This window comes from Epinephelus lanceolatus, chromosome 1 (genome assembly GCF_041903045.1).
Source record: "Epinephelus lanceolatus isolate andai-2023 chromosome 1, ASM4190304v1, whole genome shotgun sequence".
Classification (NCBI taxonomy): domain Eukaryota; kingdom Metazoa; phylum Chordata; class Actinopteri; order Perciformes; family Serranidae; genus Epinephelus; species Epinephelus lanceolatus.
In genome coordinates, this window is record NC_135734.1 from 42,344,699 (window position 1) to 42,364,211 (window position 19,513).

Genomic DNA, 19,513 nt, shown 5'->3' on the forward strand with positions numbered 1-19,513 from the left:
TGTCTTGATTTCAGTCTTAAAATATTACACGACTGTGATCCTGAAACAAAGCAGATATTTCACATTTTAAATTTATGAATAACAATTCAGTTTTACAATTAACCTCGCTGACAGAAACTTATAGAACATTTTTGGCAGATAATTTTTTATGATGGTCAAAAAATGTTGCAAAAAAACTCTGAAACAGATTCGGATTTTGTGTTCATTTATTTTGGCGCCAGGGTGTCTTTAATCTCTGTCTCTTCAGGGCAAAGGTCTGGATCTATTGTCCCTCAGGGCTCTGTGAGTGAGTTTCCTCTGGTTTCCCACACTCTATCCTTTCACTGCTTTCATTGGAGGAACAATAGAAGTGTGCCTCATTATGCATCACATTAGATACAATGTCTGACCTCTTTAAAGTGAGAAATTGATAATCCTTTTTTTTTTTTTTTTTACATTAAAACACCTAACACTTATATCAAAATATGTTTGCGTTCAAAAACGATCTCAATTTTTGATTTGATTTGATGACTAGACTTACTGGAAATAAGTGACCTAATTTGATCAATTATCAGAATGAAACCATGTAAAAAACTGTCTTACATAAATTTACAGTAAACAGGTATGTTCAAAGGCAACAGTGTTGAAGTGGTTAGCATTGTGGTCTCACAGTAGGAAGGTTCTGACTTTTGAGCCTGTTGGGGCCTCTGTGTTCTGTCTGCAAGTTTTCTGCTGGTGTCCTGGCTTCCTCCCTCAGTTCAAAGACATGCACGTTGAGTAATCTGGTGACTCTAAACTACCTGTATGTTTCAGCTGGAATGGGCTCCAGCCCCCAATGACCCTCTAAAGGATAAGCAGTTATAGCAGATGGATGGGTGATATTATAAAGATAGAAAAACCTGTGCTATACAGAGGTAGCATGGCTACAGAGAACTCCATGAATTAGGTGACCAACCCCCCGCCACTTTTTCATCATCATAACTAGGTCAGGTATTAGGAAAAATAACTCAAGACAACAATTTTCAGCTTGTAGTGTTTGTTTATTCAACACAATGAGCCACATAAATTATGACAGCTCCAACTAGAGGTGATGATACATCACAACAGCAACTTGTAGATTTCCACAAGACACACTGTACTCAGAGAGAGTAAAGGAACAACTGTCTTTATAAAAGACAAACATTTACAATCATTAAGGACACAGTCCACATTGTACCTCTGAGATTTTTTTTCTCCAAATGGATCAAAACAATTAGCTGTAGTGAGCAAAAGGAAAAATATTAAAAACTGACCTTACAACAGGTCACATTGTTCAAAATAACCACTAAATTGGTTAGATTCTTAAAATGTACTGGAAAACTGTGACATTTAATGAGCCTTTTACAGTAGAAGGATAAACATACTGATCTTTAAACAGATCATTTTTCAATAATCACACAAGTGAGGGAAAGTTCATAATGACAAAATGTCCTTAAAAGAGAACAGGTAAGATTTTTGATGAGTTCAAAATAAATACCTAGCAAGAGGTAATAAATATCTCAACGCACAGTATTGTACCAACACATGACGTGCAGTGAGACATAAAAGTGTCACAGGAAAGGTTTCTGACCAAATGATCAATAACAATTTAAAGATAACAAATGTAACCATACTGTGTTCCATCAATACAGGAAGTACAGTGAGATATAATTATAATAATTGCTGATGCAATCAGATTTGGTTCATGCAACATGCATGATAAGAAGTTCTCTTTCTTAATGAAAGATATTGTTGCTGTCATTTCCTCAGGAAAACACACAAAATAAAACCTTCTGTAAAACAGAAGAACAAGTTCATCAAATGTCAGAATTCAGAAGAATTCATTTCCAGTAATCTTTGACCAATATGGTCATCTGAGTTTGTCTGGCAGTAACTCCAGTCTGTAGGTGTCTACCACGGCCTCCAGAGGGCGCTGTTGACTGGACTCTGTTGTTTGGTGATGCTGGTCTGGACTGTGGCGCTCAGAGGAGAGAAGTCAGCCTCTGTCAGGTTGTTATCAGAGGAAGACTGCAGCTTGTTGAAGTGGTTCAGCAGTCTTCTCTGGGACTGTGTCTTCACCTGCTCTTTGGACAGGAAGTGTGTCACCTGTTGGACACACCTGGAGTAGCCCTGACCGACAGCTGCTAAGTCCACAGCTTGATGCTGCTGCTGCTGCAGTTGTGTCAGGAAACACACTGTCATCTCCAGGATGTCTGCTTTCTCCAGCTTGGTGTCTGGCTGCTGTTTGAGGAACTCTGGACCCAGGAGAGACTTGAGCTGCTCAATGCTGCTGTTGATTCGCTCTCTGCGTAACTTCTCCACCAGAGGCTTTCTGAGCTGCAGGAAGAAGAACAAAGTCATTAATAAACTTATTCTGGAGTAAGTGGTGGCATGAATGAAGATAACTTCCATGATGGATACATTTTTCTTGGATGTTGAGTTTACCTTGTGGGTCAGAGTGAGATGCTCCTGAGAATTGGTCATTGCTGCAGTGATTGTAGGTGCCATGTCTGGATCTGTGTGCTGTAGAGGTCTCTGTAGAGAGAATCTGATCTGTGCTGGCTTCATCCCTCCTATTTATAGTCCCACATCTCCATATCAATGTGTGGGTTTGGGTCTGGACAGAGTTTCTCACACTCTCAACCAATCAGAGAGCTTGGTCAGATAATAAGGGATGCAGCACACTTAATGCTGTTATCGCCCCGGGGGACAATGGTTAGATCTCAGGGGAACAGGTGGAGGACTGGGGGGGTGATGGAGAGAGACTCACAGAGCTCTGTGTGAATCTGGGAAAGTGTTGACCCTGTAGAGAGCAGACCTGCTGCCTGATGCTGGGATCAATGACTTTGACTGAGCACACGCTCATCATCCCGTCAGACACGTGAGGGAGTAACATGTATGATAGAAAATAAATATACAAACTCGGTGGAATTTTTTGTTTTCTTTCTTTTTTTCATTGTTTTTATTGAGCTAAAACCAAAGAAAATGTAGCAGGTGAATTATGCCTACAGTATCTTGACTTTTTTAATTTAATTAGCTGTTTAATTTTATTTTTTAATTTGATCGATTTTTCTTGAATTTTATATAATCAAAAAGGCACCATTTTGTAAAACAAATAGCCTAGAAAAGAGTGTGATGTCCATTTATAGCACTTGAATTAAACTCAGTAACACAATAATCATGCAGCTGTCCAGATGTAGTCGAGTCTTTTGACACGTGCCTTGTAGTCGGTGTGAGGAACAAGCTGAGCTCGGTTTCCCACACTTACTCCCTGTATGGTGTGGTCAATGAACCACAAAGGGACTTCAGTGACAGATGCTGGCTGTGTGTTGTTATAGAAACACAGTCTGACATCATCAGCCATCTGGAGGGAAAGGATACCATTGGCTGGCTCTGACAGTTTGAGAAATTTCAAATTTTGCAGAAAAATCTATTGTAAAGTATCACCAAAAGTATTAATCATTTCATATTTTCAGTTTCCTGTCATTATCAAACATTGTGAACCTCCAGTAATAACTCATAACTGACCATCAACTGGATCAAAGTTTCAGCTCTACACATGAGGGCGGGAGGTTTCCTGGGGGGGCAGCTGTTTCCTGAAGTGTGCCAAATCCCTTTGGGGAATGACTTGGCTGCTGGTGGAATGAATGTCATTCACACTGAAGTCTTCCCTCCAGAGCTTTCCCACACTCTGTCCATTAGCAGGAAAAACAGACATGTGCCCCTCTACAAATGGACTTTTTGAGGATCCTGTGCAGAGGCAGTGTGTGCCACAAAGGGTAAAGTGGGGCCTCCACAAACAATAACCACGAAAGTGAAAGATGTGTACCTAAACAATATGTGAAAATTAAAAATAATTATCTTACTTTCATCACACGTAATTAATTAATATTGTAAAAAGTTAAACTCTCATGTTTTTGTAGGAGGCTACTGGGTCAGAACATCTAGGTGAAGTATCTGAGTTGTCATTTTGCTCATTCTGGTCATAATTAATGTGACAGGAAGTGGATACATGCTATCAGGTGTATGCTGCTCATTGCAATGGTAAAAATGAATACATTTTAATGGTTTATGGACACATTCATTAATATTTGTAAGTTCTCCATTGAAGATTACAGAGGTGATAAATAAATTATGCATCAAAGAAGAAGAAGTGGACTTCGTTGTTTCACCTGATGAGCAGCAGTCAGTTAAGTCAGGCAAGCGTGTCAATAAGTAAGTACCCTGTCTATACAGCCCTCAGTGGCTTTAAGTTTAGGCTTAGCTGCTTTAAAAAATTTTTTAATCATTTATCTTTGAACATAGGTATATTTCCAAGGTGGCAATTTGAATAATTTGCAACGGCCCTCTCTCTTTCTATGGGCCCTTCCACCCCAGGGGCCCCAGCACTGTCTGCACTGTCTGTATTTACACCCCTGGTGCCACATCTAGACTGGGACTGGACTGTTGCCAAGCAACACATAAAGAGTCCTGCACACACTTTGTGTGTTTTCATTTATTTAGCGACCAATTAAATACGACTGTTGACAGTCCCTTTTGTGGCATATGTGTGATGCAGATGAGTTAGCAGCTTAATCAACAGGTTGTGTCATCTTCTGCTGTTTTACAAGTAAGCCTGGAGATTAACAGTAAAGTGCCCAGGCTTCTTTCTGTCCCCTCAGCCTTTTCTGACCACAATTCATTATTTAACTCAATTATATTTGTGGCACTATGTTCCTCTTTGCGGTGTAAAGTTCGTTACCACTACCCTTACTGTAGCTAAGGGTTAGCTTAATTAACGGTTCAGAACACCTATAAGCGGAGTGATACATACAGAATTAAAAGTCCCAGCGCACTCATGGAATGCCTCTCGTCCAATCAGATTGCTTGGCCGGAACTAACGTGTAAAAACGTTGAAACCATTAATGGATTTTTAAACATTAAGATGGCCAATTAAGGTGAAAAATAACGCCTAAAAATGTTCCTTTTAATTTTTGCAGCCAAAACTTCACACAAGTTGTGGGATGCACGGATAGCGTAGCGTCTGAGGAAAATATCAGAAGAAAAGTAAAGAAACGTAGCTTAGCGGCAGGTAAGCTAACACCCAACTCAACGGCTAATGGCTAACGTGTTCTGTCGTTGCGGTTCCTCCATCCCCAAAATACTGGACCCGTCGCTGTCTGTTGGGACTCCTGCCACTATGCGGATGCTTTTTGGACCAGACAAACCAAAGCAAGTATGTCTAAAACTTTACTTTGTGTGTTTATACAAAAGACAGAAGAACAGAGACCGGGTCGAGCTAGAACCGTTTCAACCGTTAATGGATTTAATGAACACTGTCAGTGAACATTGATGGACCTAACTGAAGACCCGTTAAGTGCTCCATGACAGTTGGCAGATCTTTAAAGAGAAACCAAACCTAAAGTAACAACAGTGACTGAAAGGATGTTATCCTCAGGACTGTTTACCACAGACCCTCCTCTCTTCACGTTTCTGGTGAGTAATTGTAAGCTAACCTTAAATCTTTGTTTACAGTCTTCCTGTGGTGCTAGTGTAAACTGTTGCTGTCCATGGTGTTGAATAATGGATGTAGTAACGTTATACACTGCTTGTAAAAGTCAGAATGTTGTCACCATCTCCTCCACCTCCCTGTGCGTGTGTATAACAATCCTGTGTTGTATTCAGTTAGCTTTAAATCAAAGATAGTGGTGTAGTAAGAAGAATTGTCAAAAGTTGGACTTGCTGTTAATAGATACTAGACTGGCAAATTCATTTTTGTCCTCTCTGCTCCATATTGAACCCTCCATTTTAATGTCCATGTTTCCCACATTTTGTTGATTGACTTTCCAGACAAATATTTACTTTTTTCTTTCAGTAGACTAATCATAATTAAATAAAATTTCTGATTTAAAGTTTTCTACTAAAATCATCTAAGTAGTTCTTTTAGATTGCTTGATGTAATTTTAGGTTTTAATGTATTGTGTGAGGTTATTTTTGTTCAGAAACAGTTGTTATCGTAAATGAATATTGCCTATAACAAGAAAAGAATCTGCAGATTCCCTTGGGGCCTGCTAATAAGACAGTGATACTGTATGTTGTGAAGGCAGGATTGCCTTGTTTTCTGAAGCATTGGTGCTTGATTCAATTGGGTAAATTCTTGGTTCTCAATGTTGTTTATGGCCTAATTTAGTAGTCTTGACATTTCTCTGTGTGAAACAGCCTTATCAAGTGAAACTTGCAGAGTGGTTTTGGTTTTAGCTGTTTACTGCTCAAAGCTGGAGCGTTGTAATCAGGGACGTTGCACCAAATTTTGGGCCCTATGCATAAGCAGTCTCTGTCGGCCCCCTGCCCTTCCTGTCTTGATCCATGTCTCTCTCACACATCTTTTGAATTTTGTTCTTTGGGACCCCTATCTCCCTTTCTTGGGAGACATGACAGTCTGTGTTGGTGTTCCAGCAGCGTTAGTTGTAGGGTCCGAAATTAACACCTGCCACATGCCAAATGCGAGTAAATTTTCCGTTTGGCAACTAAATCCGTCACACTGGTGGATAAATGTTTGTACCAAAATTGTCATGTAATTTAAAAAAACGGTACTGAGAGTCTCTGCTGCATTTCGGTATCATTTAGGTGCGCACTGCTTTACTGCTCCTGAGCTGCTCCTGTGCTGTTTGTGTTACGCGCGCGCGCACACACACACACACACACACACACACACACACATACACACACATACGCATGCATCTAAATGGTGTCGTGACACTGACCATCTTGAGTGTCCCTAGTCTTGTGGCACTGTTTACCCTATGGGAAATAAGCTGATCTGCTAAAATGTCACTTGCTGCCGTGCCGGTCTACTGCCAACTAACATTGCGCCCATACTAATGAAGGTAAGGAAATAATAACATTGAGGCCCTGTAGTCTGAACCAAGGCAGCAAACACTTTGTTACTCCAATTGGCTCCACTTTTTTTTCCACAATAAAAGCCCTTGAAATATACACGGCATCACTGCTTACCAGGGTTTGACGAAAACTTTTTTTTGTACCTGCCACTGTGTCTGGTGGACAGCAAAATCTCCCAGTCCCTCAGTGGATCACCATTATTTTTTGGCTGCCGAGTGAAGCTAATCTAGCAGCAGGCGCCGACTAAAGCATTTTGTGCCCTTTAAAGGGGTGAGAGAGGATTTAGAGAGCTTCCACTATTTTTTAGATATAAAAAATCAGTCTATAAACCATTTATTCAGCCAGCTTTAACTAAGTTATGGCACAAATAACTTAGAAATAAAAAAAACTGCAAACAAAATTAAACTTTTTTGTGCCACGCTTATGGAGGGCCGTGGGTAATCAGTCCCAGTCTCCCTCAGCTCCCACTACAACAATTCTGGTTGGAATTCTGAGAAACATAACATTTGGTGAAATTAACCCAATTTCCAATTTAATTAAATGTTGCATTGTATCACTGAGAGAAACCTTTTCAAACACTGTGCTAAAAATTTGGGCTCTCGCTGGATGGAATTACAATAGTTTAAAAACGTGTTGAAGCTGATATATATCAGAGGAACAGTTATAACCAACAGCAAATATTCAAAACAAGTTTCAGCCTGAGAAGCCAGGGTCTCTTTAATCTCTGTCCCCTCAGGGCAAAGGTCTTTATCTATTGTCCCTCAGGCCTCTGTGAGTGAGTTTCCTCTGGTTTCCCACACTCTGTCCTTTCACTGCTTTTATTGGAGGAACAATAGAAGTGTGCCTCATTATGCATCTCATCAGATACAATGCCTGACCTCTTTAAAGTGAGAGATGGTTAACATAACATTTTCACATTAAAATATCTGAAACAGAAAGTTATACAAAATAATGATGTAGCAAAACTGTCTTTGAAATGTAGATTTTGTCATTTGGTTTGATGATTTCACTTACTCAATAATGATAGAGTGAGATAACACTGATTCCTTAATTGAACCACATTCCAATGCTTAGTTTAACACTGAACAGCCAAGTTATGGGTAAACAATAAGTGTGTGGGCTGAGTTTTATCTTGATTTGTCAATCAAAGGTAGAACCAATGATGGAGCCCTCTGTCAATTATTTTTGGATAAAAATAAAGGATGAAAGTCTAATTTTCATCATCATAAAAAGACACAACAACATGAGCAATATTTTCAGCTGGCAGTGTGTTTTTTTATTCAACATGGCACAATGAGCCATATAAAGCATGAAAGCTCCAACTAGAGGTGATGATACATCACAACAACGGTACTCAGAGAGAGTAAAGGAACAACTGTCTTTATAAAAGACAAACACAATATTGGAGGACACAGTCCACATCATACTTTTGAGATTTTTACCTCAAATGGATAAAAACATTTACTTTTAGTCAACAAAAGACAAAATATTAAAAACTGACCTTACAACAGGTCACATTGTTCTTAATAACCACTAAACTGGTTTGATAATCAACATGTAAAAAAAATGACATGGTCACTGGCAAACTGTGACAGTGAGACATTAAAAAAAATGTTTTCAGTAAAATGAAATGAATAAATAAATGAATAAACATCTTACAACAGATCATTTTTCAGTAATCACATAAAGTGAGGGAATGTTCATTACAATTCAGATAATCAGTACCTATCAAGAGGTAATACATTTTTCCATGCACTATATTGTACCAAAACATGATGTGCAGTGAGACATAAAAGTATCACAGAAAAATTGTGACACTAATCAAATCTTTTAGCATAAAAGGATAAACAATTGGATCTAAAAACAGATTTGTTATAAGTAATCAGAAAGATCAAAGGCTATCATGACAGTATGTCAAAATAAGAGTTTTAAAGTTTTTTGATCACTATGATCAATAACAAATGTTGAAATAGCATTATATACTACCAATACAAGAAGTACAGTGAGATATAATCATAATAATTGCTGATGCAATCAGATTTGGTTCATGCAACATGCATGACAAGAAGTTCTCTTTCTTAATGAAAGATATTGTTGTTGTCATTTCCTCAGGAAAACACACAAAATAAACCTTCTGTAAAACAGAAGAACAAGTTCATCAAATGTCAGAATTCAGAAGAATTCATTTCCAGCAATCTTTGACCAGTATGGTCATCTGAGTTTGTCTGGTAGTAACTCCAGTCTGTAGGTGTCTACCACGGCCTCCAGAGGGCGCTGTTGACTGGACTCTGTTCTTTGGTGATGCTGGTCTGGACTGTGGAGCTCAGAGGAGAGAAGTCAGCCTCTGCCAGGTTGTTATCAGAGGAAGACTGCAGCTTGTTGAAGTGGTTCAGCAGTCTTCTCTGCTGTTGATGCTGCTGCTGCAGCTGTGTCAGGACACAAACTGTCATCTCCAGGATGTCTGCTTTCTCCAGCTTGGAGTCTGGCTGCTGTTTGAGGAACTCTGGACCCAGGAGAGACTTGAGCTGCTCAATGCTGCTGTTGATTCGCTCTCTGCGTAACTTCTCCACCAGAGGCTTTCTGAGCTGCAGGAAGAAGAACAAAGTCATTAATAAACTTACTCTGGAGTAAAGTGTCAGCATGAATGAAGATAACTTCCATGATGGATACATTTTTCTTGGATGTTGAGTTTACCTTGTGGGTCAGAGTGAGATGCTCCTGAGAATTGGTCATTGCTGCAGTGATTGTAGGTGCCATGTCTGGATCTGTGTGCTGTAGAGGTCTCTAGAGAGAATCTGATCTGTGCTGGCTTCATCCCTCCTATTTATAGTCCCACATCTCCATATCAATGTGTGGGTCCTGGTTTCACTGGACTTTCTCACAGTCTCAGCCAATCAGAGAGCTCGGTGACACAATAAGACATGTGGAGCGGCAACGCGCTGAATGCTGTGATATTGCTCCAGGGACAATGGTTAGATATCAGGGGAACAGGTGGAGGACTGGGGGGGTGATGGAGAGAGACTCACAGAGCTCTGTGTGAATCTGGGAAAGTGTTGACCCTGTAGAGAGAGCAGATCTGCTGCCTGATGCTGGGATCAATGACTTTGACTGAGCACACGCTCATCATCACATCACACACGTGGGAGACAGACAATGAATTCCATCTTGGTTAAAAAGTACTGTAAACTTGTAACATGTAACTAACAAACAATCAATGGAAATAGATGTTTGTGTTAATAATTTTCATGCCAATCCCTGAAATCCAGCAGGTGCCATTCATGTCATTTATTCTTTGTTTGTCCTTGAGTACTCTCTAACAATTTTCATCTAATATGATTTGACTTGTTAAATATTTAAAAGACCTACCACATTTTTTTGACATTCAGTTCTTTTATGTATTAATAAGACTGTTAAAATAGGTCTTTGTGTTAAAATGCTTGTGTTGTGCCACAACCTAAAGTAAATTTCATTTCATTTATCCCCATTTTTTTTGTCAATAAATCCCATGACAATTTTCACTTAATGAAATTTAACTAGTGTCTGGAAATATTTAGATTGTTTTATTTAAGAAAGTCTGTTTTAATGCAGTAATAAGACTGTGATGATCACAATGTGTTTAAAAGCTTGAGAACAACATTCACTCTGCTGTCCAGATGTTTCAGTCTTCTGACTTGTGTGTTGTGGTCAGTGTGGGTAGAAAGTTGGTCTCAGTTTCCCACACTGACTCCTTGAATGCTGTGGTCAATGAACGACAAAAGGACTTTGAATGGAGCCTTTGTGACTGATACTGGACGTGTGTTGTAGTAGAAACAGAGCCTGACGTCACCAACCATCTGGAGGGAAAGAACACCATTGGCTGACTGGGACAGTTTATAAAGTTTGAAATTCTGATAAAGAATTTATATTAATGGGGCAGCTAAATTTATTTGGCAAATCATTATATGAACTCCATAATTATGACACATTGTCCTTTCAGTCAAACTTGTGTACATATTTTTTTCTTTTAATCAGGGGCTGGATCAAGTTCTCAGCTCTATAGATGAGGGTGGGAGGTTGAGGCAGCTGTTTCCTGAAGTGTGCCAAATCCCTTTAGAGAATAATCTGCTGCTGGAGGGTTTAGAATGATAATCACGCTAAGTTCTGATCAGAGTTTTCCCACACTCTGTCCAGTACAAGAACGTAACGTGTGTCTAAATCCAAATGGACCTTTTTATTGTTTTTATTTGTTTTTAACACACGTTGCTATTACATTTTTCCTTTCAGTTTTCTTCTTTTCCCATCTCTCTCTCTCTCTCTCTCTCTCTCTCTCTCTCTCTCTCTCTCTCTCTCTCTCTCTCTCTCTCTCTCTTTTTTTGTACCAGTTTACAACTCATGAACTTTTCCTTTCACTCTATATATGAAGTCAATATTGGTTGGGTTGGAAACCAGCTCAGAAAGCACATGAAACCGATATGTTGATATAACCAATATACACTGAGGTCAACGTGTGATATTTGGCTGTAGTTGTATTCTGTCAGCAAAATTCTGACCTGTGTGGTTTAGATACTGAAAAATGTTTCATTCCTCAGTGTCTTGATTTCAGTCTTAAAATATTACACGACTGTGATCCTGAAACAAAGCAGATATTTCACATTTTAAATTTATGAATAACAATTCAGTTTTACAATTAACCTCGCTGACAGAAACTTATAGAACATTTTTTGCAGATAATTTTTTTTATCATGGTCAAAAAATTTTGCAAAAAAGTTTGAAACAGATTCGGATTTTGTGTTCATTTATTTTGGCGCCAGGGTGTCTTTAATCTCTGTCTCTTCAGGGCAGAGGTCTGGATCTATTGTCCCTCAGGGCTCTGTGAGTGAGTTTCCTCTGGTTTCCCACACTCTATCCTTTCACTGCTTTCATTGGAGGAACAATAGAAGTGTGCCTCATTATGCATCACATTAGATACAATGTCTGACCTCTTTAAAGTGAGAAATGGATAATCCTTTTTTTTTTTTTTTTTTTACATTAAAACACCTAACACTTATATCAAAATATGTTTGCGTTCAAAAACGATCTCAATTTTTGATTTGATTTGATGACTAGACTTACTGGAAATAAGTGACCTAATTTGATCAATTATCAGAATGAAACCATGTAAAAAACTGTCTTACATAAATTTACAGTAAACAGGTATGTTCAAAGGCAACAGTGTTGAAGTGGTTAGCATTGTGGTCTCACAGTAGGAAGGTTCTGACTTTTGAGCCTGTTGGGGCCTCTGTGTTCTGTCTGCAAGTTTTCTGCTGGTGTCCTGGCTTCCTCCCTCAGTTCAAAGACATGCACGTTGAGTAATCTGGTGACTCTAAACTACCTGTATGTTTCAGCTGGAATGGGCTCCAGCCCCCAATGACCCTCTAAAGGATAAGCAGTTATAGCAGATGGATGGGTGATATTATAAAGATAGAAAAACCTGTGCTATACAGAGGTAGCATGGCTACAGAGAACTCCATGAATTAGGTGACCAACCCCCTGCCACTTTTTCATCATCATAACTAGGTCAGGTATTAGGAAAAATAACTCAAGACAACAATTTTCAGCTTGTAGTGTTTGTTTATTCAACACAATGAGCCACATAAATTATGACAGCTCCAACTAGAGGTGATGATACATCACAACAGCAACTTGTAGATTTCCACAAGACACACTGTACTCAGAGAGAGTAAAGGAACAACTGTCTTTATAAAAGACAAACATTTACAATCATTAAGGACACAGTCCACATTGTACCTCTGAGATTTTTTTTCTCCAAATGGATCAAAACAATTAGCTGTAGTGAGCAAAAGGAAAAATATTAAAAACTGACCTTACAACAGGTCACATTGTTCAAAATAACCACTAAATTGGTTTGATTCTTAAAATGTAAAAATTACATGGTCACTGGAAAACTGTGACATTTAACAAGCCTTTTACAGTAAAAGGATAAACATACTGATCTTTAAACAGATCATTTTTCAATACTCACACAAGTGAGGGAAAGTCCATAATGACAAAATGTCCTTAAAAGAGGACAGTTAAGATTTTTGATTAATTAAAAATTATAAATACCTATCAAGAGGTAATAAATCTCTCAACGCACAGTATTGTACCAACACATGACGTGCAGTGAGACATAAAAGTATCACAGGAAAATTGTGGCATAAAATAAAGAAAAGCATAAACATTTGGATCTAACAACAGATCAGTTTTAAGATATATTCTTGGAAAAAAAAAAGTTTCTGACCAAATGATCAGTAACAACTTAAAGATAACAAATGTTACCATACTGTGTTCCACCAATACATGAAGTACAGTGAGATATAATTATAATAATTGCTGATGCAATCAGATTTGGTTTATGCAACATGCATGATAAGAAGTTCTCTTTCTTAATTTGAAAGATATTGTTGTTGTCATTTCCTCAGGAAAACACACAAAATAAAACCTTCTGTAAAACAGAAGAACAAGTTCATCAAATGTCAGAATTCAGAAGAATTCATTTCCAGTAATCTTTGACCAATATGGTCATCTGAGTTTGTCTGGTAGTAACTCCAGTCTGTAGGTGTCTACCACGGCCTCCAGAGGGCGCTGTTGACTGGACTCTGTTGTTTGGTGATGCTGGTTTGGACTGTGGCGCTCAGAGGAGAGAAGTCAGCCTCTGTCAGGTTGTTATCAGAGGAAGACTGCAGCTTGTTGAAGTGGTTCAGCAGTCTTCTCTGGGACTGTGTCTTCACCTGCTCTTTGGACAGGAAGTGTGTCACCTGTTGGACACACCTGGAGTAGCCCTGACCGACAGCTGCTGAGTCCACAGCTTGATGCTGCTGCTGCAGTTGCCTCAGGACACAAACTGTCATCTCCAGGATGTCTGCCTTCTCCAGCTTGGAGTCTGGCTGCTGTTTGAGGAACTCTGGACCCAGGAGAGACTTGAGCTGCTCAATGCTGCTGTTGATTCGCTCTCTGCGTAACTTCTCCACCAGAGGCTTTCTGAGCTGCAGGAAGAAGAACAAAGTCATTAATAAACTTATTCTGGAGTAAAGTGGTGGTATGAATGAAGACAACTTCCATGATGGATACATTTTTCTTGAATCTTGAGTTTACCTTGTGGGTCAGAGTGAGATGCTTCTGAGAATTGGTCATTGCTGCAGTGATTGTAGGTGCCATGTCTGGATCTGTGTGCTGTAGAGGTCTCTGTAGAGAGAATCTGATCTGTGCTGGCTTCATCCCTCCTATTTATAGTCCCACATCTCCATATCAATGTGTGGGTCTGTGTCTAGTTGGAGTTTCTCACAGTCTCAGCCAATCAGAGAGCTTGGTCAGATAATAAGGGGTGCAGCACACTTAATGCTGTTATTGCCCCGGGGGACAATGGTTAGATCTCAGGGGAACAGGTGGAGGACTGGGGGGGTGATGGAGAGAGACTCACAGAGCTCTGTGTGAATCTGGGAAAGTGTTGACCCTGTAGAGAGAGCAGATCTGCTGCCTGATGCTGGGATCAATGACTTTGACTGAGCACACGCTCATCATCACATCACACACGTGGGAGACAGACAATGAATTCCATCTTGGTTAAAAAGTACTGTAAACGTGTAACATGTAACTAAATTACATAATCAATGGAAATAGGTATTTGTGTCTGCTTGTTTTGTGCCACAACCTAAAGTATATTTCATGGCATTCATCCTCATTTTTGTCCTTCATAAATTTTACGATATTTTTTATTTAATAAGATTTGACTTGTTTCTGGAAAAACTTAGGTTACTTTATCTTACAAAGTCATTTTTTATTGCAGTAATAAGACTGTGATGCTCACTATGTATTTAAAAACTTGAGAACAACATTCACTCTGCTGTCCAGATGTTTGAGTCTTCTGACTTGTGTGTTGTGGTCAGTGTGGGTAGGAAGTTGGTCTCAGTTTCCCACACTGACTCCTTGAATGCTGTGGGCAATGAACGACAAAAGGACTTTGAATGTAGCCTTTGTGACTGATACTGGATGTGTGTTGTAGTAGAAACAGAGCCTGACGTCACCAACCATCTGGAGGGAAAGAACACCATTGGCTGACTGGGACAGTTAATTTTAAAATTCTGATAAAAACTGTCTTATTAATTTGGCAGCTAAATTAATTCGGCAAATCATGAAGTAAACTTTCAATAGGTTTGACACATTGACCATCGAATCAAATTTTTTTTTTATTCATTTATTTTTTTTTCATTTTTGATTCAGGACCTGGATCAAGATGTCAGCTCTATAGATGAGGGTGGGAGGTTGAGGCAGCTGTTTCCTGAAGTGTGCCAAATCCCTTTAGAGAATAATCTGCTGCTGGAGGGTTTAGAATGATAATCACGCTAAGGTCTGATCAGAGTTTTCCCACACTCTGTCTAGTAAAAGAAATTAACATGTGTGTCTAAATTCAAGTGGACTTTTTTTTTAATTTTATTTTTTAAACACATGGTGGCCATTAGATTTTTCCTTTCAGTTTTCTTGTCTCCCCAGCGCTCTCCCTCTCTCTTTTTTCTGTTGACATTTTACAGCTCATCAACACTTCCTTTCAAACTGTACATTAAGTCAATATTGGTTGTGTTGAAAACCAGCTCAGAAATCACATAAAACCTATATGTTGATATAACCAATATATACTGAGGTCAGCATGCGGTATGTCATATTCGATATGGTCGTATTCTGTCAACAAAATTCTGACCTGTGTGGTTTAGATGCTGAACAGTGTTCTCATTCTACAGTTATTTGATTCCAGTCTTAAAATATTATACGACTGTAGTCCCGGAACAAAGAAAATATTTCACATGTTAAATTGAGAATTAACAATTTAGTTTTACAATTAACCTCACTGACAGAAACTTGTAGAACATCTTTAGCAGGTCTTTTTTTTATCATGGTCAGAAAAAATAGATTTAAAACATATTGGGAATGTTTGGGGGGAGCCGGGGTATCTTTACTCTCTGTCTCTTCAGGGCAGAGGTCTGGATCTATTGTCCCTCAGGGCTCTGTGAGTGAGTTTCCTCTGGTTTCCCACACTCTGTCCTTTCACTGGAGGAACAATAGAAGTGTGCCTCATTATGCATCACATTAGATACAATGTTTTTCCTCTTTAAAGTGAGAAAATAATTATCCTAAAGTACATCTAGCACGTATACCAAAATACCGTTGCCTCCAAACACTATCTTGAAATATATATATGTATATATATAGTTTTTTTATTCGACTTTGATGACTCAACTTACTGGAAAAAGGTGACTTATTTTACGAATTATCAGAATGAAACCATAGAAAAAAATGATTTACATACATTTACAGTAAACAGGTATGTTCAAAGGCAACAGTGTTAAAGTGGTTAGCAATGTGACCTCACAGCAGGAAGGTTCTGATTTTAAACCTGTTGGAGCTTCTGTGCGGAGTTTGCATGTTTTCCTCTGGTGCCCCGGCTTCTTCACTCAGTGCAAAGACATGCACGTTAAGTTAATGGGTGACTCTAAATTACCTGTATGTGGTAATTATTGTCCATCTTTGTGTGTCATCCCTGTGATTTTTTTTTTTTGGCAATCTGTCCGGGTTGGCCAGCCTACAGCACAGTTTCAGCTGGAATGGGCTCCAGCCCCCCGTGACCCTCTAAAGGATAAGAAGTTATAGCAGGTTGATGGATGATATTTTAAGGATAGAAAAATATTATCTTATAGCACGGCAATAGAGAACTCTGTAAATTAGGTGACCAACCCCCGCCACTTTTTCATCATCATAACTAGGTCAGGTATTAGGAAAAATAACTCAAGACAACAATTTTCAGCTTGCAGTGTTTGTTTATTCAACACAATGAGCCACATAAATTATGACAGCTCCAACTAGAGGTGATGATACATCACAACAGCAACTTGTAGATTTCCACAAGACACACTGTACTCAGAGAGAGTAAAGGAACAACTGTCTTTATAAAAGACAAACATTTACAATCATTAAGGACACAGTCCACATTGTACTTTTGAGATTTTTACCTCAAATGGATAAAAACATTTATATTTAGTCAACAAAAGACAAATTAGTAAAAACTGACCTTACAACAGGTCACATTGTTCTCAACAACCACTAAAGTCATTTGATTCTTAAAATGTAAAAAATACATGGTCACTGGAAAACTGTGACATTTAATGAGCCTTTTACAGTAAAAGGATAAACATACTGATCTTTAAACAGATCATTTTTCAATACTCACACAAGTGAGGGAAAGTCCATAATGACAAAATGTCCTTAAAAGAGGACAGTTAAGATTTTTGATTAATTCAAAAATATAAATACCTATCAAGAGGTAATAAATCTCTCAACGCACAGTATTGTACCAACACATGACGTGCAGTGAGACATAAAAGTATCACAGGAAAATTGTGACAAAAGGCAAACTCTTAAAAAAGAAAAGCATAAACATTTGGCTCTAACAACAGATCAGTTTTGAGTAATGAGAGATATTCTTGAAAAAGAAAAGTTTCTGACCAAATGATCAATAACAACTTAAAGATAACAAATGTAACCATACTATGTTCCATCAATACAGGAAGTACAGTGAGATATAATCATAATAATTGCTGATGCAATCAGATTTGGTTCATGCAACATGCATGATAAGAAGTTCTCTTTCTTAATTTGAAAGATATTGTTGTTGTCATTTCCTCAGGAAAACACACAAAATAAAACCTTCTGTAAAACAGAAGAACAAGTTCATCAAATGTCAGAATTCAGAAGAATTCATTTCCAGTAATCTTTGACCAATATGGTCATCTGAGTTTGTCTGGTAGTAACTCCAGTCTGTAGGTGTCTACCACGGCCTCCAGAGGGCGCTGTTGACTGGACTCTGTTGTTTGGTGATGCTGGTCTGGACTGTGGCGCTCAGAGGAGAGAAGTCAGCCTCTGTCAGGTTGTTAACAGAGGAAGACTGCAGCTTGTTGAAGTGGATCAGCAGTCTTCTCTGGGACTGTGTCTTCACCTGCTCTTTGGACAGGAAGTGTGTCACCTGTTGGACACACCTGGAGTAGCCCTGACCGACAGCTGCTGAGTCCACAGCTTGATGCTGCTGCTGCAGTTGTGTCAGGAAACACACTGTCATCTCCAGGATGTCTGCTTTCTCCAGCTTGGAGTCTGGCTGCTGTTTGAGGAACTCTGGACCCAGGAGAGACTTGAGCTGCTCAATGCTGCTGTTGATTCGCTCTCTGCGTAGCTTCTCCACCAGAGGCTTTCTGAGCTGCAGGAAGAAGAACAAAGTCATTAATAAACTTATTCTGGAGTAAGTGGTGGTATGAATGAAGACAACTTCCATGATGGATACATTTTTCTTGGATGTTGAGTTTACCTTGTGGGTCAGAGTGAGATGCTCCTGAGAATTGGTCATTGCTGCAGTGATTGTAGGTGCCATGTCTGGATCTGTGTGCTGTAGAGGTCTCTGTAGAGAGAATCTGATCTCTGCTGGCTTCATCCCTCCTATTTATAGTCCCACATCTTCATATCAATGTGTGGGTCTGGGTCTTGTCCGACTTTCTCACAGTCTCAGCCAATCAGAGAGCTTTGTAAGACAATAAGGGATGACACAAGCCAACTGGTTTTATTGATGCACGGGCAATTGTTAGATCTCAGGGGAACAGGTGGAGGACTGGGGGGGTGATGGAGAGAGACTCACAGAGCTCTGTGTGAATCTGGGAAAGTGTTGACCCTGTAGAGAGAGCAGATCTGCTGCCTGATGCTGGGATCAATGACTTTGACTGAGCACACGCTCATCATCACATCACATACGTGGGAGACAGACAATTAATTCCATCTTAGTCAAAAGTACCGTAAACGTGTAACATGTAAATAAATTACATAATCAATGGAAATAGGTATTTGTGTCTGCTTGTTTTGTGCCACAACCTAAAGTATATTTCATGGCATTCATCCTCATTTTTTTCCTCAATAAATTTAATGACATTTTTCATTCAATAAGATTTGTCTTGTTTCTGGGAATACCTGGATCACTTTACTTTAGAAAGTCAATTTTTAATGCAATAATAAGACTGTGATGATCACAACATATTTAAAAACTTGAGAACAACATTCACTCTGCTGTCCAGATGTTTGAGTCTTCTGACTTGTGTGTTGTGGTCAGTGTGGGTAGAAAGTTGGTCTCAGTTTCCCACACTGACTCCTTGAATGCTGTGGTCAATGAACGACAAAAGGACTTTGAATGGAGCCTTTGTGACTGATACTGGACGTGTGTTGTAGTAGAAACAGAGCCTGACGTCACCAACCATCTGGAGGGAAAGAACACCATTGGCTGACTGGGACAGTTTGAGAAGTTTCAAATTCTGATAAAGAATTTATATTAACGGGGCAGCTAAATTTATTTGGCAATCATTTCCTCAACTTTCAATAATTTTGACACATTGACCATCCAGTCAAAATTTGTTCTTTCTTTTTTTTTTTTTTTTTTCAATCAGGACCTGGATCAAGTTCTCAGCTCTATAGATGAGGGTGGGAGGTTGAGGCAGCTGTTTCCTGAAGTGTGCCAAATCCCTTTAGAGAATAATCTGCTGCTGGAGGGTTTCGGATGATAATCACGCTCAACTCTGATCTCCAGAGTTTTCCCACA

General features: G+C 39.1%; 3 protein-coding genes and 1 pseudogene across 4 annotated transcripts; all 4 read right to left on the reverse strand.

The window, feature by feature from the left end:
- Positions 1-998: 998 nt before the first annotated feature.
- Positions 999-2,580, reverse strand: LOC144464267 (transcription factor HES-5-like). The gene is made up of 2 exons (XM_078170658.1): positions 2,443-2,580; positions 999-2,334 (listed from the first exon to the last, which is right to left on the reverse strand). The coding sequence occupies exons 1-2, from the start codon at positions 2,563-2,565 to the stop codon at positions 1,909-1,911; spliced, it is 549 nt and encodes a 182-aa protein (XP_078026784.1). The 5' UTR covers positions 2,566-2,580; the 3' UTR covers positions 999-1,908.
- Positions 2,581-8,129: 5,549 nt separating this feature from the next.
- Positions 8,130-9,691, reverse strand: LOC144464268 (uncharacterized; annotated as a pseudogene). Its single transcript, XR_013492026.1, has 2 exons — positions 9,571-9,691; positions 8,130-9,461 (listed from the first exon to the last, which is right to left on the reverse strand). The product of XR_013492026.1 is annotated as an uncharacterized LOC144464268 (transcript).
- Positions 9,692-12,445: 2,754 nt separating this feature from the next.
- On the reverse strand, positions 12,446-14,216 carry LOC144464269 (transcription factor HES-5-like). The gene is made up of 2 exons (XM_078170674.1): positions 13,990-14,216; positions 12,446-13,880 (listed from the first exon to the last, which is right to left on the reverse strand). The coding sequence occupies exons 1-2, from the start codon at positions 14,110-14,112 to the stop codon at positions 13,458-13,460; spliced, it is 546 nt and encodes a 181-aa protein (XP_078026800.1). The 5' UTR covers positions 14,113-14,216; the 3' UTR covers positions 12,446-13,457.
- A 2,467-nt stretch (positions 14,217-16,683) lies between these two features.
- On the reverse strand, positions 16,684-18,364 carry LOC144464270 (transcription factor HES-5-like). The gene is made up of 2 exons (XM_078170675.1): positions 18,242-18,364; positions 16,684-18,133 (listed from the first exon to the last, which is right to left on the reverse strand). The coding sequence occupies exons 1-2, from the start codon at positions 18,362-18,364 to the stop codon at positions 17,711-17,713; spliced, it is 546 nt and encodes a 181-aa protein (XP_078026801.1). The 3' UTR covers positions 16,684-17,710.
- Between the last annotated feature and the right edge of the window lie 1,149 nt (positions 18,365-19,513).

Excerpts from the sequence above, each read along its gene's own strand:
- LOC144464270 (XM_078170675.1), bottom strand. The coding sequence starts at position 18,364 with ATGAAGCCAGCAGAGATCAGATTCTCTCTACAGAGACCTCTACAGCAC. Across the intron at positions 18,134-18,241 it reads ATCTCACTCTGACCCACAAG|CTCAGAAAGCCTCTGGTGGA; the intron begins GTAAACTCAACA and ends TTCTTCCTGCAG.
- LOC144464269 (XM_078170674.1), bottom strand. The coding sequence starts at position 14,112 with ATGAAGCCAGCACAGATCAGATTCTCTCTACAGAGACCTCTACAGCAC. Across the intron at positions 13,881-13,989 it reads ATCTCACTCTGACCCACAAG|CTCAGAAAGCCTCTGGTGGA; the intron begins GTAAACTCAAGA and ends TTCTTCCTGCAG.
- LOC144464267 (XM_078170658.1), bottom strand. The coding sequence starts at position 2,565 with ATGAAGCCAGCACAGATCAGATTCTCTCTACAGAGACCTCTACAGCAC. Across the intron at positions 2,335-2,442 it reads ATCTCACTCTGACCCACAAG|CTCAGAAAGCCTCTGGTGGA; the intron begins GTAAACTCAACA and ends TTCTTCCTGCAG.